Source organism: Ammospiza nelsoni, chromosome 18 (genome assembly GCF_027579445.1).
Source record: "Ammospiza nelsoni isolate bAmmNel1 chromosome 18, bAmmNel1.pri, whole genome shotgun sequence".
In the NCBI taxonomy this organism is placed as follows: domain Eukaryota; kingdom Metazoa; phylum Chordata; class Aves; order Passeriformes; family Passerellidae; genus Ammospiza; species Ammospiza nelsoni.
In genome coordinates this window covers 7,475,078-7,491,932 of record NC_080650.1, presented here as the reverse complement: position 1 = coordinate 7,491,932, position 16,855 = coordinate 7,475,078, and the positions used below count along the sequence as shown (strand labels likewise).

The following is a 16,855-nucleotide window of genomic DNA, read 5'->3' as shown; positions in this document are numbered from 1 at the left end:
GTTCACAAATCTTTCCCCCCTTTAATAGTATAATTACTTGATTGGTTTGATTATAAATCAAAATCCAAGTGAAGAAAGATTCATGTGCTTCATATAAAATGAATCACAGGGAAAACATTTCACAATTAGCAGGCGCTCTTGCCTTACCTGCCATAACTTCAGACACATGGGCATGCCCAGCTTGGCACCCACCTCTGGTTTCAAGGTACAGACTGACGTCTTGGATGGCAGCTCCAAAATCTGAACCTGACATCAGGAAAACAAGAGGAGTTGGTCAGGCTCCAGGTCAAAATTCTGCTGTTAAAAACACAAGTCTTTTAAGGTGATTAAGGTTAGTATAAGCTCTTCCAGTAAAAACTGTCTGGAGGAAATGGAGGAATGCATGCTAAGTTGGAACTGTAAGGGGAATCTACAGCTAGCTAAAGAAGTGCATTGTTTTAGGAAAGACCAGACAAAACTCCTAGAGTGAACACATCCTCTTCTTCCACTCTTGTGTTTAATTACAGCCTTCTTTTCAAACAGTGGATGACATTGTACACACAGCAGATAATGCTGCGGACTGCTTTATCTGAACACACCCCCCCTGCTTTCTTTCACCTTTTTCCAGCTCTGTTGCTAATTTTTTGGCTGCATTCACCTGTGAACACTTGCATTCTCTCCTCTGTGCTGCTGTGGTAACACAGAGCTTGCATGGAAATACAGACAGTGTGTACATGCAAAGGGGATTTTTTATTTACTGCTGACTGCACTAACAAATCGTAACCCCACAATTACCAGCTAAGGCAGCTGCAGCAGCCTCTGCACACAGGTATTCCTAACACAGCATTGTCTAAAGCAGGGTCAGAAAATGCTCTGTTAAACACCTGCCCTCTCTACAGAGCAGCTTCCATTGTTGCTTGCTCCAATGGAAATGAATCATGGACCTGGTTTGTGTGGTTTTGATTTTTATTTTATTTTTTTCTGAACTTTGGGCAAGTTGTTTCTCTGCCAAGGAAGTAGCTCATTTCCACCTCAGGATGATGGCAGGCAAGATCAGGGGAGTTTGACTTTTTAGTTTGGTACTGGAAGATTTGGAGACTCTTGATTGACACAGCAGTGCCTCAGCTCTGGGCTGCTTGTCCAGCCTGGAACTCTGGAGAAACAGAAGCTCTTGGGTACCAAAAACCTGCTGCCAGGAACGTTGCTGTTTCTCACATTCATACTTAATCAACAAGGTGATCTTTTCTTCTAATTAAATAAACAATGGTCTGCATTATGTGGTAAAATTAAACTACTTGAAACATTTGATAAATCCAGCATGACCAGCCACTCTAGGCTCTTCCAGAATGTGCAAGAACCCAACAGCGCTGTTGGACAGCCCCAGTTGTGTGAATTTCCTTAAGCATCTGAGATGAGGTATTGCACAAATATGGCTCCTCTGGGAACCATCCATCAAGGCCACGGCAGCTGCGACGGCTTTCTAATCCCATACCTTTAGTTCAAAGCTTGCCAGAACATCTTCCTATTCTAGAGGCCGTCAGCCAGCCTGCCAAAAGCAGCTGCACTCTAAGGCTGTGAGCAGAGTGTATTGCACATAACAAACAGAACACTTTCAAAAGCCACTGAGCAATAGAGCAGGAAACTGTTTTCCAGATTTGAGGAACAGTGACTACAGCCAAGAGCCATCGAGTCTGCAGACCAAACCTGGGAACAGACCAAAGTCTGATCATCTGGGAATTCTGGTTCTTTGGAGCTTCACTCTTAACAAAAAATGCTTTTCTCTTGTCAACTTTCTTGCTATCAACATAATGACCAAGTTAGCTGTGGCAGGAAACAGGCTATAAATATGGAGATGACCTGCCCTCATCTTGCCTCTTTCATCACTGTCTCTCCAAAGGGCATTGTCTCTTAGGCAAGACCAAAACTACAACTTTTATGTAATAAAGAAGGGTAAGTGTGCTGTGATAAATTCACTTCTGCAGGTTAAAAGAAAAAAACAAACCTTCTTTGCTTTACCTTGACTAAAAACAGATGAACTGGTACAAGGGCTACAGTTGGGCTTGCAAAGACCAAAGACAAACAATGAGAAAAGCTTTGTGCAGAAGGCAGGCAGGCATGACCTGCTGCCTGAGCTGGATTGACAGTTCCAGAGACTGTCTGTGTTAAAGGCAACTGAGCCTTAGAAATAAATACTATTTCACATATTTTGACAACTGTAACCTAAAACTTGAAGTTCCGTGTTTATACTGGTTTTGCTTAATAGGAGAAAGATTTGCCTTTGCCTGAGGTTAATAGTGTTCCTGGGTGGCTAAAACTGGCCACAAGGAAACACACCCTTTCTCTTTTTCACATTAATAAAGCTTTTAACATGTTTCTGGCAAATTTGCAAGAAAAGTGCATGTAACTCATAATTGGTGATTTAAATGCAATCATGAACAAATAAATGCCTGTTCAGATCTCATTATTTATGGACTGAACCTCCTTCAAGACAAAATTAGTCTTTTTTTGGACACCAGCCAAGCATAAACACTTATTAAGTCTTAATTTTAATCATAAGCTGCAAATGTACTGTGTCTCACACAGTGCTGCCTGTTTGGAAGCACTATATATTATGGGAGCTTATGTGAATTTATTGAAACATGACACAGTTCTAATGCAAAGGTTCACACACAGAGTGGAACTCTTCTACCTCAGGAGATTGCAAATCATTCTCCTCTTGCAGGGCCCAAGCAAACAATTGAGAATAAAACAGAGATGAGTTGTAAGCGACACCGGGGTAAATGTCTTCTATTTGGTCAGTTGATTATTTAATTCTTCATTAGTGGGACTTCTCTGGCTGACACCAGAATGCACTTGTCAATTTTGTTTAACTTAAGTATTATTGAGCACTGCTTTAAAATGGAGGGAGTTCTTTGATCAGAACAAGGTATGGGACTTAGAATGGTTGTATTTACTGATGCACTGTCTGTGTCTGCAGGAATATCTAGTTCTGTAAAAGGGTGAACGTTCTGGCTGTGAGTCAACAAAGTACTTAAATATGTGCTTAATTTGTGTATAATAAAAAGATCGCATTTTCTTGCAATACAGGCACTTATTACTTCATGTATAAAATAGGCAAATTTCAGTTTCAAGATACACAACCTATAGTCCAGAAAAGCAAGTGAACTTTTATGCTTATCAGCAATTTGCATTTAGCTACTATATTCCATTTCATATTTCTGCCACTTTTTTCTTCTTTCATAATTTTGGTATTTTGATGTTAAGTATTTGGTACTATTTTTGTGTGATGTCCTCAAACAGTCCATTGTAGAAAACAAAACTGTAATTTCTACAAAGCAGAAGTGGACATTGCCAGCAAAGCTGTCAGTCAGTGAGTGCTGTGATAGTGGCATTAGATGTGGACTTACCCAGCAGGAACTGAAATGGACCCTGCAATTGTCTCACACAGAGCAAACCTCTGGCCAGTAACAGTAATTCAACTATTTCCCAGTTCCAGGTAAGGAATTAGCCTGGGGTGAAAGACCACGTATTGCACTGCAAATCCCCTGCACCTCCCCTCTTCTCACCAAACCCGATTCAGCTTCAGATGCAATACAAGCTCCTCCATCTGAGGACAGACCTGCTGACCATTACTTCCCCAGAAGGATTCTTGTTCCCAATATTCAGCAGCACCAGAAGGGTTTTCAAAACTCCTGCATGTAAACATCAGCAGCAGCTGCAAATACTTAAATGCCAGACAAATCTTGGGGTGGTATCCTTGTTATTAAAGCATGAGTTACATAATTCAGTCATCCTTGTGGCAGTAAAATTAACGATTAACACCCCCAAAGGTTTATTGTGCTGCTTGCTCCTGAGCAGAGAATTCAATGGCACAGATATTTCCCCTTCTGAACGATGTCATTTCAGTACCAAAAGCAACTTCTCAAGCACAGAGAAAGAGACACTTCCTACCTCCTCCAGGCTTCTGGCTGCCATGGCCATTAGCCAGCGTCCCTGTGCCACCTGTAACAGAGAGCATCTGCAGAATCCCACATGCTCCGTGAAGACAGAATCCGTCACTGAAGTCCGTCCCTCTGCTAAATCCCACAAGCAGATCCTCTGGTCGCGCCCCTGACTGTTACAGTAAAACAAGTTATCCATGAGCTGCAGTCTGAGGAAGCCTGGCTGCCTGCAGGCCAGTAAACTGAACTGGGTCTTCAACAGACAGTAGAGGACCAAGCTTTGAACAGCTTCTGTGGGGGCGTTAATTGGGTGTTTCATGAAATGTGGGGGAGTTCAGTGTCCCTGAGACCACCACCCTTCTGCCAGCTGTGGAACTGGCCAAGAGGTTCAACTGTCCCTGCAAGGGGGGAGCCTTGGGAGCCAGTCAGATACACTGCATTCCCAGTTTCTGTTTCCTTGTGCAGAGAGACTTGATCAGGATGAGTTGTGCTATTTATATGTGAGAATACACTTATAAAGTCTCATGAGTTGAATATATACACAGTAAAAAAATACCTACATTTTATAATTTATTAGATCTAATTTAAAAGGAAACAAAAGTATACCAAGATTTACACATGTAACACTCATTCACACTAGCAATGAAATGGAAAAGTCATGTGTCGACAGCTGAAAGACAAACAGCAAGACAAGACCTCATCAGAGGTAAATAAAAAGTGACAGTTATTCAGTGGTCGACTTCCCACAGCCACAGGCAGGGCACAGAGGGCTCCTAGGATGGTGAGAGACTGGCAGGGATTGCCCAAGGGCTGCAACACCCAGGGCCAGAGAGCAGCAGCTGCAGCCGAGGTAGGAGCCCGGGGACTGCTCAGCACAGCCCCGTCCCAGAGGCCTGTGCTGCTCCCAGGCAGGCAGAGCAAGGAGGCCACACAAAGGGCACAGCAGGAATTGTTGCAGATTTCTGGGATCCCACTGGCTCTGGAACAAAGTAGCACTGTGCAGAAGCTTCCAATCCATAAACTACCTTAGCACAGGATATATGTCCTCATGTTATCACCTGGTCATCAAAAATCCCTTACCCATGTCTTACTTTAATTAGCAGTATCACCCGAAGAAGCATGAAACCAAAACAAAGGAGATGTAAATCTACAGGCTGTTGGGACTTCTTCAGCATCAGTGCTGTTCAGCTGAGTGACAAACTGACACAACATTTATAGCACTGTGGATACAAACAGTGTGATACTGCAAGAAATTGTTGTGATTTAGCTTTACAAGAGAAAAATTAAAGTACAGATAAATGCTGTCCTAAAACTGCACTGCTATGTGAAGTGTTAGAACTATTCAGTAAAAACAGAGGTACAGAAAAACTCTGTAATTACACAAACAATGCTCATTCAGTATGATTTTATGGGGGAGAGTTGATAATTGTACTTAAGCAGATAAGAAATATAAATGCTAATGAGTTCCACTGTATATTATGAGATGTCTTCTCTAGATAAACGTGTCAGAACACCTCCTAATCATACAGACACTTTGGCATCTACTCTAGATCACCTGTCTAATCCAAAGTACACAAATCTTCCTGACCTTCCTTTGCTAAACAAGAACAGAAAGTATTTTGCAACAAAGCAAAAGCATGAAACTCAGCATTCTTGCTCATTTTCAGTCTTCCACTCTCCATCACTGATTCTTCTCTTTCTTCCTTCCCTTTTCTCCATCTCCCTTCTATTTATAAATTCTTTTTTTCAATCTTCCCCAGGAACCACTTCAAATCAACTTCAAATCCAAGTATATTTCCTTGACCCAAAGACCTCACCTGTTCTTAGCAAAGACACTACAAGTCCCAAGTTGTTATGGTATCATAACACACATCATAAATAAATTAATTGCATCATTCCCCCTCCAACCCCCACACTTTTTATTCTAGAGTTTTTCTGTCTTTTTTTACTTCAGTACATTTCCATATGTGTTGGAGAAACTTTAACTGACTCCAGAATTAAGAGAATCCTTTGTGTCCCTGCCCCTCTTTTTTCCTCTTCAATCACAGACAAGAGACAAGAAAAATTCACAGGTTTTTGACTGCTTTGCTAACCTGAGAAGCCTGTCTTTACCACCCATTGTCTTCACACAGCAGACAGATTTTCTTCCGTGGCCATCCAATGCTGTGTCCACTCTGCGTGTTTTCAGGTTCCAGACATGGATAAACCCATTCTCAGACCTGGCAGTAGGAAGAGATGCTTTTAGTGTGAGCACTGCATGGAGGTGATCAGTCTGATGATTTTCATTTTGTTTGTTTGTTTGTTTTGTTTCCAAAACTGAAGCTGTATGCACAAGTTACACACCCATCATGCAAAAACATAAATGCTGCTGTTTTCCCCAGAAGCACTTTGTCAAAATAATACACTTCAATTAAAAAAGAAACAACCATATGACATTCAGCAGAGCCAGGAATCCTGGTGTATTTACCCAGAGAAAAGAAGGGGGATATCAGGTTCTGGGCCTCCACAGGAAAAATGCAGAGTGTGGATTGCAGCACCGGTACCTCTGAGCACAAACTGTGGATCCGGAGGTGGCAGAGCCATCGGAGCAGTGAACTGGGGGGTGAGAAGCAGACACAGATATCACAGAGGGTAAAGCAGCCTTTAAATATATTCTGAGCAGAACACTTGCTACTGCTCTTTCCTCTCTGAATTTTCTTTGTTGAATGTTCTTTCTATTTGCCAGCCAGCTGAGGGTGAAGTATTTGCTCCTAGCATGGGCTGACGGAGCAGGTGTCCAACCTGCTCTTTGCTGCATTCCTCTCTCAGCAAGGTGCTGAGCTGGCCACGCGCAGGCACCTCTCGCACTTGTAAATCCCAAATCGGTCAGCTGCTCCCCCTGTGCTCAAGGGAGATAAATACAAGAAACCTGACACCCATAATTTGAGTGGGCAAGCAATTCATCACTCTGCTTTAGCCCCCTGGCTAAGTCTCTCCCCTTCCTCTCCACAAAAATACTACTTTTGTGTTTTTTCAGAAAAGCATTGCAGTGAACATATCAACTGAAAAGAATTTCAGATCACAGAAGCACAGAATCACTATGTTGGAAGAGACCTTCAAGATCACTGAGTCCAGCCCATGCCCTCACACCTCAACTAAACCATGGCACCCAGTGCCACATCCAGTCTTTCTTAAACACATGCAGGGATGGTGACTCCACCACCTCCTTGGGCAGACCATTCCAATAGTTTATCACTCTTTCTGTAAAAAAATTTGTCCTAATATCCAAACTGTAGGTGTAGAAGAAGGGATTACAAGTGACCTTGCCCCTGATAAGTCACAGTTGTACTAATTACCAAAGAAGAACAGTCTTGTCATTAATGGGTCATAGCTATTGACTAATAAAGATATGTGTGATAAAAGGGGTGGGTTGGCTGGTCAGGGAGAGCCTTGGAGGAAGAAAGATCACCTTGAGGAGGTAAAGGAGCCCTGAGGAAGAAGGAACGATTCAGAGAGACACACGGAAGAATGAAACAAGGAAGAGACTTGCTGCTGCAAAAGATCTGCTGTGACGTCAGTCTGGGTCTGACAGAGTTAGAGCCTCTTGTTGGAACCTGCAGTCATAGTTGAGCTGGGTAAAAAACCTGTGGTAAGAGGCAGCAAGGAAGTACTTGTGGTCCTATTCCAGTAGGAAACAGCCAGCAGTCAGTCTGTCAGAGAAGCCAACAGTAGGAACTTGCTGTAGTCAGAGTCAGGGTGGCTAAGCTGTAAAGAATAAACCAGGACCATTTTCATGTTGTTAAATGAGAATCTGTGTGTTGGCTCATCTCTACCCGTAATGAGAGCTCTGCTGCAACACCTGAGACTAAAATAGGATATCTGAAGGCACCAATAAAGAAGGAGTAATCTACCTATTATCTGGGCTGCAGCACAAGGGAAAAGGAGAGCAAAGGCCACCCACCTCCTACCTACAGACTGGAGAGGTAATGAACACTCCCTTACCTGGATCTAGTGGTTTATAGGCACAAGAGTAATTTGTAATATAGTCCACCTTGAACTGGGAGTTGATGGGATAATGATCTGCCAGCTTGATCACCTTCCTGAAAGCATAATAAATGAAGATGATCAGGGAGGAAAATCCCTCTTTGATGAAGTGGGTGAAGTACTTGACCAGGAGGCTGCCATTGGTGGCCACAAGCATGAGACACTGGAAGGGTGACCAGAGGCCGATGCAGAGAACTCCAGGTAGTCAGAATCATTGCCCCTGCAACATCCAGCCTGTATTTGCCTTGGCTCAGCTTAAGACTGTGTCCTCTTGCTCTGTCAGCTGCTGCCAGGAGAAAGAGACCAACCCCACCTGAGTACAGGCACCTTTCAGGAAGTTGTAGAGAGTGATAAGGTCACCTCTGAATCTCCTTTTCTCCAGGATAAACAGGCTCAGCTCCCTCAGTCGTTCCTCACAGGGTTTGTGTTCCAAGCCCCTCACCAGCCTTGTTGCCCTTCTCTGTGTGCACTCCAGCATCTCAATGTCCTTCCTAAACTGAGGGGCCAGAACTGGACACAGCACTTGAGGTGTGGCCTCACCAGTGCCGAGTACAGGGGCAGAATGACCTCCCTGCTCCTGCTGGCCACACCTTTCCTGATCCAGGCCAGGCCCATTGGCCTTCTTGGCTACCAGGGCACTTTGCTGGCTCATGCTAAGTCTGTTGTTGACCAGTACCCCCAGGTCCCTTTCTGCCTGGGCACAGTCTGCCTGGCAGAGGACAATTCCTGATGAGCTCACAGGGACAGCCTGTGTGATCCCCACAGGCACTCACTGCTCTGGCCCCTCACCAGGTACTTCCCTTCATTAACAGCTTTGCAGGCAGCTGTGCACAAACACTGGAGAAGGATGAGGACAAATTTTCTGTTCTTGTTGCAAATGACCCTCCAGACCTGTGCTGAGACAAGGCAACCAGCAGCTAATTCAACTGGAAATATAATTTGCAGTCAATTGGAAAATGCATTACAATGTCCATTACAATAAATATTTTCACCATAAGAAGTGTTTCCTCCCTGTTCTGTGGCATTACTAGCCGCACTTGTGTATCTGCTGCTTCCTTTCTGACCTAACCTCACAAAGAAAAGGGCAGCTTCTGCCACTGCAAGTGCCACCTGCCATCACTTTTTCCCACTCATGTGTATATTACCCCAGATTAAACAAAAGGTGTTCAAAATTCAGTAAGGGATGATCAGCAGGTGTTTGCCTACTGGCTCACAGCAGAGGAACTGCACAGAATCAGAATGGAGTGCAAGACCTACACGTTCCATGGCAAAACAGCCCAACTTTTCATTGCCATCTCACCTCAGTACCAGCTTTCAAACTGTGCTTAAGGGATGCACTTGCTAATGCACCTCATTTGCAGGTCTACATTGAGTTTGTATAGATCAGTTATCACCAAGGTATCTATAGGTTTTAATTAAATGCAATTATCTTTTAGGGCTAGTGATGAAACAGGATTCTTCAGTGTAATGTGCAGTTCTCTCTCAATAGCACTGTGTAATTAGGTATGAAAATAATGAGCTCAGTGGATACCCTCTGTTTTAGGGCCCTGACTCATCGCTTTTATGAAGCTGTTGGATGATCCAGACTCAAGGCAGGCTGGAGCACATGTTCAGATGTACATGATGGGCACACTGGCCCCCATAGTGAGATGCAGCTCCCAAGTGCCCATCTGCAACACGCTCCACCTGAGTTATAAACCTGTCAGAGCAAGGACTTTGTCACCAAGTGAAACCTCTTCGGGGCACTACAGCTGAGTGCTGGTGCCCTCAAAACAACACTTTGTAGAACCTGATAAATAAAAGAGTACCTAAGAGCTTGTCAGAGGGTCCCACTTCACAGTGGAGCAATTCTGGCTCACTGCACTGAGCGAGGAAATAGAACTGAGGCAAGCCAGAGGCTACCTGGGATTACAAGGCAGGTTTTTAATAGCATTTTTCTAATTACTGACACAGAGGTTTTTGCTGACAGACAGCAAGTGTGTGCGTGGCTGTGGGAAGGGTTTTACCTGGCATGGAACAGACACTACTAATGCATGTCTTTACAAGGATGATATTTCAGAAAAATCCTCACACCAGTTACAGGAAAAAACCTACTGAAACCATACTTCTGAGCTGCAAGCTATTGAAGGCACTTTTTGCTCCTCAGAGTCTGGTTCTTTCCTTGCTTTTCTGCTAATCCTATATGTGAATCTGGAAATTTGGCTTAATATTGAATCTAATGTTTATTGAGTCCTTCTTACTTCCTATCGTGATTTGGCAGGTGAATGGCAGTGTGACAGTATTTAGTGTCTCATTTTTCTTCCAGTAGGTGCTGAACTATAAAATTTCATCTTTGCTGCCTTTTTTTATCCATGAGCTTGGACAAGTCACTTAAGATTTAATAAAAAGTTGTTAGGTACCTACAGAAAGTCCCATGAGGTTGCAAGGAGATGGAAATTTGGGGTACTGGCAGTTTAATACTTCCAAGAAAGCATCAATCTGTTCCTGTTGACATACAAGCATGCTCAAAAAAATGACACTTAGCCTACCTTCAACTCACCAGGTAGCTCAGTGTCTCTCCTTACAGGGATAATGAAGTACATTGTGGTGTACTGATTCAAACAGATAATAGTTCTACAGTGCTGTGCTAAGCAGACAGCTACAAACTTGCTAAATTTGATGATTGTAAGATGGTTAAAGCCTCTGGGGAAATTTTTCAAAAGTACCTAAGTGATTTTGAAGCCTAAGACTCATTTCCAAATGAATTTTCAATCCTACATCTCTAGGACTTTTTAAAGTTTCACCCCAGGTGCCTAAAAATGAGTTCTCTAATTAGCACAACATTTATTTTCTTGTTAACTCTATCTAGCCTCAGGGAGACCAATCTGTTCTTGTTAACTGGGGATATCTGCAACAAATTTAATTAAATGAATTTGCTTGGTATTTAGTCTGGTCTGAGAGCAAATTCTGGCTCAAGGGCTTGAACAAACAAAATGCAGCCTACAGAATAAAGTTCATTTAAAGGCATTTCTGGGCTGCACTGTATGTTTATCCCTGAGTTGTTATCCTCTTGCCTCCTGTGGAAGGAGTGAAAAAACATGAATACATGAATCATCTTGCTCATGGCAGTATTTGCTTGCAATACAGCATCACCTGTAAGAGAGGCAACACCTCACCATCAGGCTCTTTGGACTTTTTAAAAAACATGTTCCACTTATTTCTCCAGCCCTCCCTGCACTGGTAACAGCATGGTCCTTCAGGAGCTGAGCTGCACTGACATGGCACAGACAATGAGAAGGATTTTTCACAGAGTGCACTGCAAACCCTTGGGCTGCTACACAAGTGGGGAGTGGAAATCCAGCTGCTCAAATCAGAGTTTCAATTAGAGAATGGCTGAGTGCACTGCACATGAGGTACCAAAAAGGGTTTTGTCTAAGAAAATGCATCTGCTGAATGCCTGAACAATTAAATTTCCTTCAAAATTACATTATTTTAAAGAACAATCCACTATTAATATCCCTCACAAATCTTACTTTGCTTAGGTTGCAATTAGAATAATCCTCAAACCATTTGAATTTCTATGCAGTGGTATTTCAGTATCATCACTTCAGCATTTGATATAAAAAAGTTAAGCTTTTATTTAATGAGAGTACTTTAAAATATGTAAATGTCAAAAGGATTACCTTAGAAAAATCTCCCAGAGAATTAAAAACATTAACAGATTCCCACAGGAAAAATTCCAGCAGAATTCAGCAATTCTCTTGTTCCCACTCCTGTCACTTATATTTCTATCACACATTGAAGCAAAAACAAATTGCTATTAAAATATCATCCAAACACCCTCCTCCCCCTAACAAACCCCACAGTTCACTTTGAGATACCAACAGCTCAAGCAAAGACAGGAAAAAATCCTCTTCTATTTTTCTTTAGGCTTATTTAGAGTAGTAAAACCTCAGTGGTAAAAGAGCTTTTTCAGGTATAGGAGAAATAAATCTCCCTAGGCATGTCTGGCAAACTGATTTGGGACTGAAACCAGCAGGTGTGCAGACATAATTACTACTGCAAAATATCCAACACATCCAGGTGTGCTCACAAACAGATACATGAAATCCCTGTTATTTTTTGACAATTCCCACTCAACCAGGTGCCACCCTCCCAAAGGAAAAATCAGAGCAAAGAATGAGTTGAGAAAGATTTGAATAAATTGTTCTTCCCCCTTTCCAGGCTTTTTCATTCATACAAAAGCTCTTTTTTAGCCTGCAGTTCTGTGCCTACCTGCAGCCCCTGACAAACCCTGCCCTGTGTCACAGCAGCCTGTGCTCTGGTGCAAGAGTGTTTAGGAATTGGTCCTGAGCTGCAGCTGCAGAGGCAGCCAGTGCAAATAACACTGCTTGAAGTTAACGGTGCAATGCAAACAGTTCTGCTTGTTCCATTACATTTGCAATCTCCACCATTAAAATCCAGAGGGCAGCCCTTGCAGTATGAGCTTTCCAAAAGCAATGTTCCCACGTTTCCAGCCTCCAACCACTGCACACAACGAGGTTTTCAGTGCTGAAAGCACAAACCACTCTCAGCCCAAGCAATGCCCCATGCCAGGGCTCTGGGAGTGCTGTGGCCTTTCCTTGGGGCTCAACAGCCTCACCCTAAGGGTCCCTAAGCCCTCAGTTCCCCTCACTGGATTTCACTGAATTGTGCTAGAACACAGCAGCACCTCGAAATACCTGACACAGCCCTGGCTGTCACTAAATGCTGCCTGGTTCTATGGCACTTCTCAGAAGCAGAGAATGGGAATTTAGCACTACAAGAACCCATTTGATCAGTAACATTTTCATACATCAGTGAAAGAGATGCCAGACAAATCCATGTAAGTTGAACGAGCTGAAGTTCACCTCATCTGACTGCAAAAGTGAAATTTTTATAGGTTATTGACTACAAATTGTCTGAGAGCAGGTATATGGTTTGGTAAACAATGCTTCAGACATGTTGTGACAGATTTTCAAGCCCAGCTTTTCATTTTGCATGTACAAACCAAAAAATATCAGAACACACTGAAACAGGAAAGTCAGCAATACAAAGAGATGTTGTGAAACTGAAGAAACCTCTTTGCACCCGAGGTGAAAAGTAACTCAGCGATACAAAGAAATGCCTTCCTGGGTCCTGCAGCAAGGCAACACACACAAAACACTTGGAGAACAGTGAAAATCCCAAACTAAAACCCAGGCACCCTGCTTTTCCAATTCTTACCCCAGCTGCCCAAAACACAGGATATGTCTGTTGTGTGAAAAGACAGAAATGTGCACTGGCAAAAATAAAAGCAGCAGAAGCTTGATCAAGAGATGAGGGAGTGCTACACAAACAGTTGTAAAGGTCAGAGCCCCAGAAGATATGAAAATTCATTTGTCAGTCACACAACAATGCAGCTTTCAGTTTAAAACTCTCTATCTTCAGTGCCAAATTCAGATAGAAACTGTATTATACTTCTAGGGTTTCTTTAAACCAAATTTAAATAATATTTACTTCAAGTGGAAATTAGAAAACAGTAAAAATTTTTAAACAATAAATTGATGTCAAGCAGAAATGAGAATTAGTGGACATTTTTGATTTAACCAGTAAATGTACTAATAAAGCACTCTTAATCTTCAGAGGTAAGATAACAAAATGCTTTCTTTTGAATTGCTTCTTTTTCATATTACTATTTACTTATTCTGCTAAACTAGTGATTAAGCGCAGTGATGTATATTTGTGACTTCAAAACCAAATTAATTATGATAAATAACAACATTTAATTAAAAAAACCCACAACAGTGGACTGAGAACATTCATTAGTTTGTGCTTGCACTAGAAAATACCATATCCAGATAGTGTAGACAGATTTCTATCTTGCTTGCAAAACTTGCTAGTTAGCGCCACATCAATGTCAAAGGGAACGCAGTGATTTATATGACCCAGTTACAGAATCCTTCATTTGCTGATATAAAGCTGTTGCCACACAGCCAACATTACAGCTGACAAGAGTCCTTCCTCTTACAGGTTGGGAACACCAAATACTGTCAGAGCTTTCATTCTAAATAGCCACCAAATCATTTCTAATGAGTAACAACCACTGCCTGCTCAGAAAAACACTTCAAAAGTCTCTGTTTGAGAAGTGCTGAGAACCTCCATTTCCCACTGACTCCTAGGAAAGTTAGGAGTTCATCCTTTCTCAGGAGATCCCCAAAATTACCTTCTCTCTTGATATTTAGACAATGAATGATGGAGGTTTCCACATTTTAATTGTATTAGTCAATGGACAGATAGCAAACAAAACTGCTTATCAGCAACTGGTGATATGCCAAGAAATCTTAAGGGAGCAGGGAAGAAAATGACTAATAACCATCATGCACCGCAACGCATTTTTAATGATTTCAGCTCAGATAATGGCTCCTCCCAGCATTAGCACCCTTTCTGTCTGTAAGCATTCCTTACCTGAAAAAAGCTAAACCACAATATATTAAGATTTTAAGTAATGAAGTTTGCAAGAAAAATGTATATAAAGGTCAGTGTGTAACCTTCAAGAATACTGAAACCCAAGCTTGTGTCTTGAGGTTCAATTTCAAATATTTCCATCTGCAATTTTTAAAAAAGTCACTGTACAACAATTAGTTTCTATATGAAAACACAGCTTCAGCATGGGAACAAAACTAAGAATGATTATAATCATTTGAAAGACACTGAGTTAGCATATGGATCTCATTGCCACTTACACATTTTGGTCACTGGAACAAAAAGCTATTAATCAATATGTAAAAGCCATAAATTAACATAAACATTAATCATTCTAATACTCCCCCTGTGTCAGATTGATAATTTTTTTTCAGTTTTTCATTCTGACATATGTGCCTTCAGCTATCAGCTGTTTGACCTTTTTTAACACAATTAAACATTTTGGGCATTGCAAATCTTACTGAAGTAAACATTATGGAGACAGACAAATGTCATGGACACATTTATGCCAAAAATATGGGATCTGAAAACGTGACAGCCCCTGCCTCTCATGTTATTGCACTAGCTTTTAATAAGGAGCCTAAAATGCAGCATGAAATACAGCTGAAACAGATGAAATTCTAGTGTTTCATAAACAGGTTCAATTTGCAGATGAGGGAAAAGACACCCATCTGTTTTACTTTCTGAAACCATTAATTGCTTGGAAAAGTGCAATGATGTAACTACAGCCAGCCTTGTTTGGAGAAAGAAAGCATAAAAGCCCACAGGAGTTCAGCTCTACAACACACCCTGCGTAAAATTACTGGGGACACAAAAGATAATAAATGATTAATCACTTTGAAAACTTGAGGAATATGAATAAGCATTTATATACACACCAAAGAAGTTTTTTACAAAGGATTTATATAAGTCTCTCTTGACCATAACATCAGCCCTAGAATGAATTTAAGTTTGTACATGTGATAAATCATGGAAATCTAGCAGAAAATTGATGAGCCAAGGACCATCAAAAGACTGTTTTGAGTGGCCTCCAGTTCAGCCATGCATAGCAATCTGTCAGCCACGGGGCTCTGTCTGCCCATCCTCCTTAATTAGGGGTGCTGCATCTTGCAGCATCAGCCACAAATCTTTTGGTTCCAAGAGCTAATAATGTCCTCAGATAGCATGGGCTTAATTAAACCTCTTCCAGACATTTTTGCAGACATTCCGGCAATAATCTTGTTTTGTAACAAACTATTAAAAAGAATTGACAGAGAAGAAATATATCAAGTTGTTACAGCAACTGAGGTTATTTAGGCCAGAATTATATGTCTGCAATTAAGGATTCTGTAACTCTGAGCAATTAAAATATCACTTTATTTGAAAACTAATTAATTCTAAACACATATTTTTCCCATGACAAACTTTTATGATTGTTTAATTTATTCCATTCTAATTACACTTTAATTAATCTACTCTTGTATAATATTATACTGTTATTCTGGCATTTGACCAATGAAGACAATAAATTGATTGCAGTTCCTTTGTGCAAGAGCAGAAACTGTCATGCCAGTTTCAACACCACGTTTATTTATTTGTCTGTTCTATTACTTTTCCTTTCCTCCCACAGGGCATAGGAACATGAAACACAGCACAAATCAGATGACATTTTGTCTTCTATACTTTCTTCTTAGAAGTGTGAAATATAACAAGAATTTTCAGAATTAAGGAAAAGTATATGTGACATGATATTACATAATAAAATACAACCAAACGTAAATGAATTTATACTTTTAAAATATGCCTCTTATTAATGACTTATTAACTGATTTCTGATGTACAGGACTATGTCCAGAGCTGCTAGAAATGGAGTTGTTTCCATGAACATTAAGGTCTGCTTGGGATCTGGCTTGATACACTCAACAAAAAGGGAAAAAGTGACCAAATCCCATTTTCATACCAATCCTAAAATTAAATTAATTCAGTATCTTCCTAAGTTTAAAAGCCACTGCATTTAAATTTTGCATCAGGTCACCTTTGATTTAACTAAAAGTATATAAATTCTTTTGCATTAAGCTGCAATAAAATAAATATATACAAGTATTGTATTACACATTGAATTAGTTGTGTTGTATTTTATTTTGCTTTGGCCATACGTCAGGTAAAAGTGACTGTTGTTTACAGTCAAAAGTCTGCATTTTTTTTTTTAATATGAACATTCCTGAAGTTGCCAGTTCTCACTCATTTGCTGGGAGGAGACAGTGAGAAGTGACACTTTATGAAGACACAATGAAGCAATCTGCTTTTCTACTTTTAAAACTTCAGCTTGTGTTCCTGGCTGCACGCTTCCCTCTGCTTATGAAATCCGCCCGTGCTGTCACCTCACCATGGCAGAGATGCTGGGCAGAGGTGGGCAATGAAATTAAACTGCACTGCAAGCTGAACTCTGACAGTGCTTCCCAAAATATTTC

The 16,855-nt window shown here is 41.2% G+C and overlaps 1 protein-coding gene across 2 annotated transcripts in view; it reads right to left on the bottom strand.

Moving 5' to 3' along the window:
* Positions 1-16,855, bottom strand: part of GNB1L (G protein subunit beta 1 like) — a 47,535-nt gene that overhangs the window by 14,377 nt on the left and 16,303 nt on the right. For both annotated transcript variants that reach the window (XM_059485173.1, XM_059485174.1), the window contains exons 2-5: positions 6,388-6,515; positions 6,014-6,139; positions 3,931-4,093; positions 148-246 (exon numbers count right to left, since the gene is read on the bottom strand). In XM_059485173.1, coding sequence (XP_059341156.1) covers positions 148-246; positions 3,931-4,093; positions 6,014-6,139; positions 6,388-6,503 — 504 coding nt within the window. In that variant the 5' untranslated portion in view covers positions 6,504-6,515. The remainder of the gene's footprint in view (positions 1-147; positions 247-3,930; positions 4,094-6,013; positions 6,140-6,387; positions 6,516-16,855) is intronic.